General features: G+C 67.4%; 4 protein-coding genes across 4 annotated transcripts; all 4 read right to left on the bottom strand.

Moving 5' to 3' along the window:
• Positions 1-6: 6 nt before the first annotated feature.
• On the bottom strand, positions 7-2,126 carry FA09DRAFT_343339 (CoA-transferase family III; the record flags this gene model as incomplete). Its single annotated transcript, XM_025744594.1, has 14 exons — positions 7-27; positions 67-404; positions 477-574; positions 634-650; positions 709-720; positions 784-799; positions 867-976; positions 1,036-1,066; positions 1,118-1,157; positions 1,214-1,249; positions 1,351-1,430; positions 1,491-1,504; positions 1,563-1,789; positions 1,904-2,126. The coding sequence occupies 14 exons, from the start codon at positions 2,124-2,126 to the stop codon at positions 7-9; spliced, it is 1,263 nt and encodes a 420-aa protein (XP_025598148.1).
• A 219-nt stretch (positions 2,127-2,345) lies between these two features.
• On the bottom strand, positions 2,346-6,403 carry FA09DRAFT_330020 (putative VIP1-actin cytoskeleton organization and biogenesis-related protein). The gene is made up of 14 exons (XM_025742435.1): positions 6,196-6,403; positions 5,498-5,968; positions 5,202-5,310; positions 4,883-5,143; positions 4,819-4,823; positions 4,581-4,760; positions 4,448-4,524; positions 4,262-4,394; positions 4,127-4,201; positions 4,039-4,071; positions 3,921-3,983; positions 3,139-3,867; positions 2,965-3,067; positions 2,346-2,908 (listed from the first exon to the last, which is right to left on the bottom strand). The coding sequence occupies exons 1-14, from the start codon at positions 6,349-6,351 to the stop codon at positions 2,472-2,474; spliced, it is 2,832 nt and encodes a 943-aa protein (XP_025598147.1). The 5' UTR covers positions 6,352-6,403; the 3' UTR covers positions 2,346-2,471.
• A 252-nt stretch (positions 6,404-6,655) lies between these two features.
• On the bottom strand, positions 6,656-9,769 carry FA09DRAFT_343338 (hypothetical protein). Its single transcript, XM_025744593.1, has 6 exons — positions 9,632-9,769; positions 9,530-9,566; positions 8,937-9,477; positions 8,240-8,859; positions 8,028-8,184; positions 6,656-7,974 (listed from the first exon to the last, which is right to left on the bottom strand). The coding sequence occupies exons 1-6, from the start codon at positions 9,700-9,702 to the stop codon at positions 6,704-6,706; spliced, it is 2,697 nt and encodes an 898-aa protein (XP_025598146.1). The 5' UTR covers positions 9,703-9,769; the 3' UTR covers positions 6,656-6,703.
• A 160-nt stretch (positions 9,770-9,929) lies between these two features.
• Positions 9,930-12,381, bottom strand: FA09DRAFT_330019 (hypothetical protein). The gene is made up of 6 exons (XM_025742434.1): positions 11,307-12,381; positions 10,634-11,257; positions 10,361-10,577; positions 10,260-10,303; positions 10,149-10,208; positions 9,930-10,097 (listed from the first exon to the last, which is right to left on the bottom strand). The coding sequence occupies exons 1-6, from the start codon at positions 12,342-12,344 to the stop codon at positions 10,056-10,058; spliced, it is 2,025 nt and encodes a 674-aa protein (XP_025598145.1). The 5' UTR covers positions 12,345-12,381; the 3' UTR covers positions 9,930-10,055.
• Positions 12,382-12,460: the final 79 nt, after the last annotated feature.

Raw genomic sequence — 12,460 nt, 5'->3', positions numbered from 1 at the left:
GAGACGTCAGCGCACCGAGGCGGAGCACTCCACCCTCGTGCGCTCCTTCCTCCCTCGTGCGCTCACCGGCATCTTGCCCTCGCCATACCGCACCGCCGGCGCCGAGATGGTGATCCTGCCCGCGCGCGGGTGGTCCACCTCGGTCGTCACGCCGCGCGCCACGGCCTGCGGGTGTTCAAACGTCTGTTTGATGTTGCGAATCGGCGCCGCGGGCACGCGGCCGCCCAGCGCGTCGATCCAGTGCTGTGCCGTCTGCTTGCGCAGCAGCTCCTCGAGCAGAGGGATCAGCACGTCGCGGTTCGCCACGCGCTGCGCGTTGGAGGAGAAGCGCGCGTCGGCCGCGAGGTCGGGCGCGCCGATGGCGGCGGTGAGGATCTTGAACTGCCCGTCGTTGCCCGCGCCGACTGGAGAAGGAGAAGGGGGGATGGAAGGCCTCAGCATGCGTGGCCCCTTCGCTAGTCTACGCGGACACTCACCCATCATGAAGCCGTCGCTGACGGGCATGACCTGGTACGGCACGATGCTGGGGTGCGCCGTGCCCCAGCGCGTCGCCTCCTTGCCGCTGATGAGATATCTGGCGAAGCAGGATGCCGGTCAGCTTGGAGTTGAAGAAGCTGCACTGCCACCACTCACGAGGAGGCCACGTTGGCCTGGCAAGGTGTGCGTGAGTGATGAGCAGGAACACTGCACGGCAGGCAGAGCACGCACCAGCGTCGCGATCTGCCGCGGGGAGGCAAGATGTCAGCACTGATTCCACCCGCGGCCCAACACAGGTCGACTCACCTGGCTCTCGAAGAGGCTACAGCGCAGCTCCAACAGTCAGCCATCCGTCGACCGCAACACCCTTGACGCGGCAGCAGGCTCACCTGGCGTCGATATGCACGCCCTGGCCCGTCTGTGCGCGTCCCAGCAGCGCCGCCATGACGGCGCCGTGCACGTACAGCCCCGTCGTCAGGTCCGTCACTGCCACGCCGACCTAGGCACCCGCTCGTCAGCTGCGCGGGGAGAAGAGGTCTGGGTCGACGGAGAGCGCACCTTGACGGGCGGCCGGTCTGCCTCGCCGGTGCTGGAGCGCGGATGAGCAGGAAAAGCGCAGAGGGGCACGCAGCGAGCTCACATATGAAAGAGACCGGCGTCGGCAGCGACAATGACGTCGTCTGGCTTCCATCTCAGCGCTGCGCTCCAGCACTCTGGCTGCAACTCAGAAACTCACAGCCCGCAAACGAGCCAAAGGGGCCCGTCTGTCCGTCTGTGCGGGACAGAGAGAGAGAGAGAGAGAGAGAGAGAGAGAGAGAGAGAGAGAGAGGCAGTGAGCGAGCGGCACTCGGCAGCACGTCAAGCATGCCTCACAGCCCGTGATGCTGGCATAGATGATGTCGGGCTTGATCTTCTTCAGGTCCTCGTAGCCCATCTGCATCGACGAGAGCTTGCTGGCGGCGCAGCACACAGCTCAGCCAGGCGTCGGCCTCGCTGCGGAGAGCAGCACTGACCCGGGCAAGTAGTTCTGCTCGGCCCCCCAACGTCAGCGTGTTCTCCTCTCTCTCGCCATGCGCTTGGCTCACCTCAACCACCACATCCGCCTCCTTGACCAGCTGGTGCAGGATCTCCCTGCCCTCCTGCTTCTTGAGGTCGACCGTGATGCTGCGCTTGTTGCGGTTCACCGCGAGAAAGTAGGCACTCTCGGGCGGCAGCGCGGCCCAGGCGGCCTCCTTGCCCGGCGGGATGCGCTGTGCCTTGGCGGGCAGCAGCGGCGCAGAGGGCGGCGCCCAGCTGCGCGTGTCGTCGCCGCCTGGGCGAGAGGAGAGGGGGGGCGGGGTCAGTGCGTTGCTGGCCCCTCCTCGGCCTCGGCACTGCGGTCTGCCGCATCTCTCCTCCTTCGCTCTGCCCCTCGTCTGGCACGCACCCTTCGGATGCTCCACCTTGATGACATCTGCGCCCAGGTCTGCCAGCAGCATGGTGCAGTACGGCCCGGCGAGCACGCGTGTGAGGTCGACGACGCGCACGCCCTTGAGCGGCGGCGCAATCGACGGCGGCAGCGACGGCACGGAGAGCGGCGCGGAGCGGCGCGCGACGCTCGTGTGCAGACGCCGTGCGCCGGAGACGCGCAGCGGACGGAGGAGAAGCATGGCGGGTGGCGGAGGGGAGCAAGGTTGTGGAGAAGCGCGCACAGTGCGGGGGAGAGCAGCATCGCCCCTCGCGCCCGCCGGCCGCCGGCTCGGCACATGCGCCGGTCGCCGAGGCGCACGGTGCTTCCTCCGGCCGTGCTTGCACCGCCGCACGCCGCGACGCAACAACGGGCAACGGCACACAGCACGCAGCACACAGCATCTCCCTCCGCAGCTACACATCCGGCATCTATGATTGCAGCTCCGCAGCACATGCAGCACATCTCCTCTCCTCTGTCATCCCCTCTCCGCTGCCATCCCCTCTCCGCTGCCACCCCCTCTCCACTGCCATCCCCTCTCCACTGTTCATCTTGCTCCCGCGCCAATGCTCGTGCGGTCCGTGTCGCCGCTCGTGCGGCGCTCCTTCTTGATCGCCAGCACGCCGCGCTCGCTGTCCTCGGCGCCAAAGAAGACGGCGGCGCCCTCGACCTGCCCGCGGTTCGCCTCGATGGCCTCGTGCGCCGACAGCTTCGCCAGCGCCTCGTCGTAGCCCATGTGCCGCGTCAGCGGGCGGCGCGGCAGCGGCGTCAGTGCGTGCCGCGCATCGAGGTTCATCGAGAAGATCGACGACGAGTGCGCGCCCTCGCTGACGGAGATGAGCAGCGAGCGCTCGGGCGTGCTGCCGGACGACGAGGACTCGCGTGACGTGCCGTCGCCTTCCTCGCCGCTGCCGCTGACGGAGCTGGGCCGCGGCGAGTGCCCGGCGCTCGTAGTGCCCGGCGCAGACGTCTTCTCAAACACCTCTGCGCAGCGCGTGTCAGCACATCAGCAGCGGCAGGCATGCGGCGGGCACACTGACCAAACGTGATGCTGGAAAAGTAGTCGAGCGGCGGCATCTGCTCCATGATGACGGGCAGCTCCGAGGCGAGCACGAGGTTGAGGAGCGTGTGCATGTGCGATTCCTGCGGCGTGAGAGGCATCAGCAAAGGGCATCTCGAGCGTGGGGGGAGGGGGGGCATGGGCTGGAGCGCACCTTGGTAAAGTACAGTGAGCACAGCGGCTTCTCCTGCGACGCACGCAGGTCGGCCACGATGTGGTTGAGCAGCGGCATGGAGGTGAGCAGGCCGATGCGCTCCTTCTGCGACGCATCGATGCCGTACTCGGCGGGGCACGTCCACGCAAAGAGCGCCAGACTCATGCGGTACAGCTCGTGCAGCGGGTCCAGCTTGCGCTCCGGCGCGGCGTCGTGCGCCGAAAAGACCGTCTCGACAAACGTGCGGTTGTGCAGGCCGTCGTGCGACAGCATGTCGTACAGCTCGCTCACGCGGCTCGGGTCGTACGGATCCTCCTCGTAGTCGGCAAACAGTTTGTTCCAGCGCTCGCGGAACAGGCCCGGCGTCTCGTGCGTGCACCAGCGCGTCTGGATCTTGTCGACGTTGAGGCGCTCGTAGTTGTCCTTCATCGTCGCGTTGAGCTGGCGCAGCGTCTCGGCCACGCGCTGGCACAGCTCCACCGGCGGCGGCAGGTCTTCGGGCCAGTGCGGCGGCCGCACGCCCGCCTGCGGGCTCTCGGGCCGCAGGCTGGCCTTGAGCTGCTTCTTGACGGCATCCATCTCCGACTTGGCCTGGTTCGAGTCGTCGAGCAGATCCTTGCGGATGACGAGCTGCAGCGGCTCCTGCGCCGGATCCTCGGGCTCGTCGAGGAACGAGGCGGCAAAGATCTCGGCCGATGCCGTCACGCGCCGCTCCGAGGACGTGTAGATCTGGCCAAGCAGCGTCAGCGGGCGCGCACTCGCACAGCAGGAACGACACGCACGGTGCAGTTCTTGAGCGCCTCGTTGTTCTGCAGGATGAGGTCGCGCCGCATGTTCTGCCCAAACTAAAGAGGAGCAAGTCAGCCTGTGCTTCGTGATCACCGCCGCGCTGTGACTCGCGTCCTTGGCCTGGTGACGTGCAGCATGCGAGAACTGAGGCGAGGCTGCTTGAGCAAGCAGACTGGCAGCGAGTGGCGCAAACACGCACCTCGCCGCCCCACTTGATGATGAGCTGCATCTTCTCCAGCTCGCCGTCGTCGCCGTAGCTCGGCTTCATTTGCACCTGATGGGCGCCGTGCTGGTCAGCCACCTGCTCAGTTCGCGGGCTGGACGCGCCACTGACCTTGGTGCCCGGCATGTCCTTCTTGCGCTCGATGATGAAGATGACGAGCTCGAGATCCTCCGTCTTGGCGCCCGGCAGCGCGGCCGCCTCGGACGCAGCCTTTGAGATCATGTCGAGGTTCTGCCGCAGGATGCTGCGGCACACTGTCAGCGGCGCGACCGGGCAGGACGCCGCAGGGACACGCACATCTCCTCGCGCCGGCCTTGCAGCAGGGCGATCAGCGGCGCCGTCCAGGCGTCCTTGGGCTTGAACGAGCGCTTGAGCTGCAGTGTGTTATGTCAGAGCCACGGCGGCAATACAGACTCTGGCTGCGCCGCACCTTTTGCTTCGGCGTGCGGTCGCCGTGCCGGAAGACGGTGACGTTGGCCTTCAGCGTCCAGCTGCTCTGCTCCGAGGCATCGCCGGTGCCGCCGCGCTCGCTCGAGCCGGAAGAGCCGGGCTGCGAGAGCGAGCGCCGTGGCACGGACGTCTTGCAGAACGACGACAGAATCGAGGCGCACTGCGAACGCATCTGTTAGCGTGGTGCCTCTGCACTGGAGCCCGGCGCACGAGCGCACCTTGTCTGCAGGCGAGCAGCGTCAGCTCAGTGCACAGCTGCGACATGCCTCGGCGCCCACGCACCATAGTAGAAGTCGTTGCCCTTGACGAAACTCCAGCCGTTGACGTCAATGACGTAGCTCTTGTCGCCGACGCGCAGCAGGTCGAAGCCGCAGATGTTCTGCTTGAACGCCTTGGCAATGTTGGTGGCCATGCGCACCTCCTCCTCGCTGAGCTTGGTGATGTAGCGGATCTCCTTGCCCTCGGGGTTGCGCTTCACCATGCCGTCGACGACGGGCGACTTGCGCGTCTCGGCGTGCACAAAGTACGGCCCGATGGTGTACACTGCGCCGTGGAGAGGGGTCAGAACAGATTCTGCGCAGGGAGCCAGAGCTCGGCTCACCCTTGACGTCCTCCGCGTTGATCACATCCATGAACTCCTCGTAGATGTACGAGCCCTCCGTCCGCGGCTCGACGAGGTTCTGGTCAAACTCGGACGACTTGTTGCCGACCTGAAGGAGACAGCAATGAGCAGCAGCTCGCTGCGCGGCATCCAGCTTCTCTCCGGCGCCAGGCATGCCAAATGGCAAGACGCAGCGGCGGCTTCATGCTTGGCTTTCCTCCTACACACCCGCCAGCGCGCTCCACTCTCCCTTCTCGTCCGCATGTCTCTCCGCCCCACGTCTCTGTGCTACTCACCTTGCGGAATAGCCGTCGGCCGCCGCCGCCTCGCGACTTCGGGAAGTAGATGTGAATGTTGTGGTCCTCGCCGCTGACCGGCTTCTCCACAAAGGGCTTGCGGATCTCCTGTCCATCGACAATGAGCACATCGTCGTCGCCCTCCTTGAGCGCCACGCTGCTCTGCGCGCGCTTGACGCCCAGATCCACGCCGAGGCGCTTCTTGCAGTCCTCGAGAATCTTCGGGTCCAGGATGCTGCCGCCGTCGCGGTGTGCCTCGAGGCGCCGCGGCGTCGGCACGCCCACGGCATCGAGAATGGCCAGCACGGCGCGGCGGTCCCACAGCACGGCCTGGAAGCGCAGGTCGTTGACGAGCACGGGGCGGCGCAGGTCGGCATACTCGATGGCCTTGTCGAGCGGGAAGCCGTCGGAGAAGAAGGAGATGAGCACGTCGACGACGGGCCACGACGCCGGCGGCTCGTCCAGCAGCACCTGGGCAGAGCGTCAGTATGGAGAATGACAGGGCTGCCACGACTGGCAAGCTTGCAGCTGTGCAGGCAAGCCGCCGCCCAGCAGATCAGCCCTCGCGTTGCGGGCACAGCCTGCCGAGCAAGCGAGTGTCGAGAATGTCGCACGACGACGCAATGCCCAGCGTTCGCCCACGCCCAGCACGTCGCCTCTGCGCAGCACACCACCTGCCTGCAGCACGCGGCACACACCTTGTCGCCAAAGTTGACGATGCGGCAGTCGAGCTCCTTGTTGGCGAGGATGCGGTTGAGAATCTGGCCCATGGGCTTGCTGCGTGCCTTGCGGTCGCGCGCCGCGACGCCGAGCAGGATCTGCGCCGGCGGCGGCGTGCCGGCGTCGTCCGACATTGCGGGCGGAGTGGGTGTGATGGGCGAGGGTGGAGCGGCCTGGCGAGCGCTGCTGTGCCAGGGTGGAGTGGAGCTAAGGCAGGTGCGAAGCTCGCACGACATGCGAACGTGCGCGCGGCCGCCGCGATTGCGGAGAGAGCCAGGATTAGCCGCGGCTGCGCCAGCGCTCGCACCTCGAAGTCGGCCTCTTCTCGGGCTGTGCACTGGCATCTCTCATGCATGGACCCTTGGCGCCGTGAGAGCACATGGCAACGAGCATGGGCGAGGCACTCGACACTGCTCAGGGCCGCTCGCCCACGCCGAATTGCGACAATCTCTCATTGCATGCAGGTGACAGCTCTCTCCCCTCCCCTCACTGCTGGTACGCCACGTACGCATAGTGTCCCTGCTCGCGCCCCAGCAGGCCGTAGCCGAGCAGCACCTCCATCTTGCGCGCGTACCAGCCGACGTTGCCCTGCGTGTGGCCGTTGAGCTCGGCCAGCTGGCCCAGCGCGCGGCGGCGCGGGTGCTCGGGCGGCAGGTCGCGGATGATCTCGTCGCGCGGCACCATCGGCGGCGCGGGCGCCTCGCTCGCTTCCTCTGCTGCTGCCACTGCACTGCTCGAGCCCATCGAGGAGGCACGAGCCATGTCGGCCGCCTCTGCACCTCGTCGCGCCGGCGGCGCGCGGGAGCGGGAGCGCGACGCTCCGCTGGCAGTGCGCTTGAGCGAGAGCGAGCTGCGCAGGTTGCTGCCGCCCGGACTGGCACGCCGCACCTGCGACACGGCCGGGCTGCGGCGCACGGGCGGCGTCTCGGGCTCCCAGCTGCGCGCCAGCCGTGGCGGGCGCGAAGTGCTGCGTGCGCGGCCGCGGTCGCTGGCGCTCTCGTCGACGGCGTCGGCCTCTTGTGGCTCCACCAGCGCATCGTCGACGGCGTCAGGGTCCGGGCCGGCCGCGCAGTCAACGAGCCAGCCGCGTCGGCCGGCGCCGAAGATGACGCGCCAGGCGTGATACACGCCAAAGGCTCGCAGCGCCGACGGAGAGAGCTCGATGACACGCAGATTCGTCGGCGCGCGCGGAGGCTGCACATCGGCAGCAGCACCGGCTCCGCCAGGCGGCGTGAAGCCCATGGCAGCCAGCTGCTGGCTGATCGTCATTGGCGGCGTCTTGGCGCACGGGTCGATGATGGCGTCGATGAGCGCCGTGTTCTTGAGCGCCGTGCCGAGCGCATAGCCCGTCTCGACGATGGAGAGCACCTGCACGTTGGGCGCGCGCTCCCGCAGCACGCGACCGATGGCGTCGAGGCTGATGTTCGGCAGCGCAGAGAAGCCCAGCTCGAGCAGAGACGGCTGCGGGTGCAGGCTGCCCAGCATCTCGTCGTCCAGCGGACAGCTTGAGAGGTCGAGGTAGCGCAGCGCGCCGCTGCGGAAGCACGGCGCCGTCGTGATGATGACGCGCAGGTCCGCCTCGGTCAGCGGCGTCGGATGCAGCAGAGTGCCCGCGAGCGAGAGCTCGACGAGACCAGCGGTCGCAGGTGAGTCGGCGATCAGCTCCGTGATGCTCTCGCTGGTAAGAAGAGGGCAGCGAGCGAGGCTCAGAGAATGCAGATGCACGCTTGGCTGCGAGCCGAGGGCGGTCAGAAGCTCTGCAGTCTGCGTCAGCGGATGAGCAATGTCTGGCCTATCATGACCTGCTCACCAGGCCCGATGCGTGTTCCAGTCAGGTCTAGGTGCGTGAGCTTCGGGAAGGCGAGCACAAATGGCGTGATGAGGTCGGCGGGGAACGTCACGTTTGCCAGGCCCAGCCGTCGCAGGGAGGGGAAGCGCGTGGCTCGCGCCGGGTGCGTAGACGGCGCCTGAAGCAGTCGGGTCAGCATGACGCAGGCTGCAGCGCTAGTTCGTCTGACTCACCTCGTCGTCGTCGCGGCCATAGCGACTGAGGCTTCGTGTCTGACTGCGGCTGGCGCTCGACCGGCCCGCATCGCTGCGGCTCATGGTACGGTCGCGCGCCGTCTCGCGGCCTCTGCCGCGCCGCTCGTCCTCGCCATCGGTCTCCGTCTCGCTCGACGCCTCGCTCTCCTCCACCAGCGTGCTCGTGTGGCGGTTCGAGAACTTGCGCAGATGCAGGTCCACAAAGGAACGCAGGCCCTCTTGGAAGCGTGTCGAGACGCAGCCGCAGAGGTCCAGTGACTGCAGGCGTCGCTGGGAGCGATCTGCTCGCGGCCGCTCCATGGAGACGCCACGCAGGCGCGACGGCGCCATGAGCTTTCCGTCGCGGAAGAGCAGGCCCTCAAGCACCTCGCGCGAAATGGCACTGTCCATGCTCTCGGTGAAGCCCACGCCCATGAGCCCGTCGGCGGCCGTGATGAGCGCCAGCAGCTTGGCCGGCGTCACGAAGCGCGTCTCGCCGTCGGCCAGCGTGCGGCGCATGCCTTGTGTCGTGTACGACTCAAAGGACAGGACGCGCGGGTAGTGGTGCGCACCACGGGCCGCACGCGCCAGCGTGAGGGAGTACGAGCCGCCCACTTGCTCTGCGAGGAGCAGGCGTCAGTGGGCAGCCGGCCGATAGAGGGCAGCTCCCGCGTTGCCATTCTCGGGGCCAACTCACCGGTCCAGATCAACTGCATGCCTGCTTCGTCCTCGTCGGCCTGAATATCTCCCAGCCGCTCTCGAGCGCCGCGCGGGACGACCAGTCGACTGCCAGTGGCCCGAGCAAAGCCAGCGGCGGCCACCATGGCGCTGAAGCTCATCTCGGCGCCACGCTTGCGGCGCGGCGCCGGGCTAGCCATCGGCACATCGCCCAACTCGTCTGCAGCCGGCGGCACGATGCTCGGCAGCGCGACGGGCAGCTCCTTCTCGTCGCCCGTCTCCTCCTCCGTGCTGCTGCCCTCTAGCTCGCCCGTGTCGGCGCGGCTGGGGCGGCGCAGCCGTGCATGTTCCTCGTAGGCATCAGCCAAATGTGCGGCGCCGAGCGTGCGCAGCAGCAGCAGGAAGGAGAACGGGAGCGTGATCTGCAGGCGCCGGAAGAGCAGCGGACGCGCGGCAGCGTAGAAGGCGCGCGTGACGCGCGAGAGGGCGTGGAGCGTGCGCTGCGTGTCGCGCTGCGTCGAGGAGATGAGACGGCCGTCGGGGTACGTCGACGGCAGGCCCTGCAAGCGACTATGAGCATGCGCAGTGCCGGGGCTCAGCAACGCAGCTCACGTGCGGGTCCAGACAGCGAAAGACGGCGCGCGGCAGCCTGGGGCACACGATAAGCGGTCAGCGCACGCGTGGAGGCGCCGACGTCCGTGCGCCCGCGCTCACGAGTCGAGGTAGATGAGCGAGACGATGTGGTGAAGCAGCTCCGGAGGCAGTGAGGAGAGCGAGGCGGCCATCCGGACGACGCGGGCGTCGGTGGCAGGAAGGTGGGGCGTGGCGGTGTCGTGGCGGTCGTGATGGTTGGGAGGCAAGGTGCAGGGGCCACTGACTCGAGGCTTGGCCAGCCGGCTAATCTGCGCGTCGGGTTCTTCCGTCGCGCCAGCCCGCCGCAGCGTGCCCCGGGGCGGCGGGCGACCCTGCCTCTTCGCTGGCGACGAAGAGCCCCATCACACTCGCCTTCTCTCCAGGCTACATCCTGAGGGTATATTGCTGTATATGCGTGCAAAGCTCCGTCTGATCCGTGTCGAGCCGGCCAAAACTCGGCCGCGTGGCATCTCTCGTCTCCCTTGCGCCCACCGCCCGCCACGCTCTACCAGTACGTCAACTCATGCTTCTTGCGCTGCTCATAGAACTGCAACAGTTGTGTCAGGCACATACCGCTGCGCACGCAGACGGCACACACCTCAAAGTAGCGGCGCCGCTCTTGCACTGGCACGGCACGGCAGCCCGTGAGGGTGATCGACTGGCGCGAAGAGATCAGCGTGGCAGGGGCGGCTTGCTCGGCGGCACGCACCTCCATGAACGGGTTGAGATCGAGCAGCCGATCAATTTGCTCGCCTGCGCAGCATGTCAGCCGGCTGCGTCCAGCTGGCCACGATGGAGAGAGAGACTCACAGTCGAACGGTGCGCCGGAGAGATCGACGTGCGTGAGCCGGCCGTGCGAAAGCAGGTCGCCGATGTCGATGGCCTCGGCCCAGCGGACGCCGGGTGCACGGAAGGTGCGCAGCCTGCTGACCAGACGTCCCGGCCCCACGTCGACGCCCCAGAAGGAGCGCAGCGTGTCGAAGCCGAGAACGACCCACGGCGCACGCATCTGCGGCAGATGCAGGTGCTGCGGGTTGGAGAGTCAGCAGTGCCAGCATGTGTCGCCTCTCCGGGCGCACGCACATCGAGCTCCTTGAAGGCAGAGACAGACATGAAGTGGCAGCCGTCCGAGGAGAAGCCGGGCGGCGAGTACTTGCGCAGGCCCACGCCCGGCAGATTGAGATTGGACTTGCCGTCGTATGGCCTCAGCACCATCGAGGAGTGGCCGTCGTTGCGTGCCCTTGCCTCCTCTGGCGCCGTGTGCGTCTCTTCTGCCGTCCAGAGCCCGAGCGCCAAGAGCTTCTCGGCGGAATCAAGGCCGCACGTCATGTCCGCGAGCAGCAAGGTGTGCAGAGATGTGAACGTCGGCGCACTGGCGCAGAAGAGCTTCACCATGAGGTCCGCCACATCGTGCGGCGTCAGTCGCAGTCCGCGCAGGCCGAGCTTGCGCAGCGGCGCACTGTCGGCGTCGCCGAGACTCATGCCGGCGAACAGCGTCTCGAGCGACGGCCCGACGTCCGTGTTGGAGATGTCGAGGCTGCGCAGGTGCCGGCCGCACAGCTTCAAGAAGCAGCCTAGGCCCAAGTTGTCCAGCGCCGTAGAGCGCAGCTTAAGCTGTCGCAGCTTGCGCAGCGGGATGTACGGTGGCTTCGCCGCCAGCCCCTTCTCGCCGGCTCTGCGCGTCAGGGCTTGCACAGCAGGTCCAGTCTGGTACGTGCGTCAGTATGCGATGGACACACGACATGGCTCAACTCACCAAGCCCAGCACATCGCTCGCCTTCAGCACCTCAAGCTCCTTGAGGCCGAGCAGCAGCTCCAGCCCGTTTGCACCAACATCGGTGAAGCTCACGTTCACACTACGCAGCGTGGGACTGGCAGTGACGAGCGCCTCGATGCTCTCTGCGCCGACGCGCACACAGCCAGCCAGCGAGAGCTCCGTCAGCGCCTTGCATGAGGCGAGCGCACGTTTCAGCGCCATGTCCTCGAGCTTCGTGCAGCCGACGAGCTCGAGACGAGTGAGCCACTTTGCCCGCGAGCAGAGCGGCAACAGGACGCGCGAGAGCGAGCTGGCACTATCGGAGATAGCGGGCAGTGCAGAAGAGAGACTGAGCGAGGAGCAGCGATAGAAGAACAGGCTGAGCAGCTGGGCCGAGATGCGCGTCGGATGGTGCAGCGTGAGCTGCTTCAGGAGCGCAGAGAGGTGGTGCGGCGGAAGACTAAGCAGTATGGCGCGGTTCTCGGCGTTGATGAAGGCAGCGTCGGCGCGAGAGGGCAGCGGCGGCTCCTGTGCGACCGGTTTGGCGGAGCGAGCAGCTGGCTCAGCAGCCGCCGCCCGTCCCCGTCGCAGAGTCCGCGGCGGAGCGCTGCCGCTCGGCAGGTTGTCTGGCACGAAGGACGCATCCGCCTCTTCGTTGTACGCAGAAGCTCCAAAGGCACGTTTGCGCTTCTGAGGCGTGGCGAGCTGCGACACCGTGCGGCTGGGTGGGTCTGACGAGCCGGGCAGGACGTGCGAGGGGAAGTAGCGCGCCGCCCGCTCGATGCACATGCTGCTCAGCGACGGCGGCTGCCACGGCTCGCCATCGGAGCGCGCACGAGCGGCCTGCCGGGCCAGGCTCGGCTCGCGCACGGCCGTGTCGAGGTCGATGCGCGGCGCAAAGGCGGCCTGCACGGCGCCCTCGAAGTCGACGTCGATGGCGAGACGCAGCACGCGCTCCGAGTGGCTTGAGCCGCCCTTGCTGCGCGCTGGCGAGCGGCCAGCAGTGCCACTGGCCAGGCGGGCCTGCAGCGGCGGCATGCTGCGTGCGTAGACCGTGCAGTGAGGGTGAGATGGTGGTGGAGCGGAGGCAAGGTGGCTGATGGAGGGCAGCATGTGGAGGTGCTCAGCGGGAGACTTTTTCTCGGCCGGCTGCC

Source organism: Tilletiopsis washingtonensis (genome assembly GCF_003144115.1).
Source record: "Tilletiopsis washingtonensis strain MCA 4186 unplaced genomic scaffold FA09scaffold_11, whole genome shotgun sequence".
Taxonomy (NCBI): Eukaryota; Fungi; Basidiomycota; class Exobasidiomycetes; order Entylomatales; genus Tilletiopsis; species Tilletiopsis washingtonensis.
Note: the sequence above shows the minus strand (reverse complement) of the source record. Positions and strands in the feature narration are given on the sequence as shown.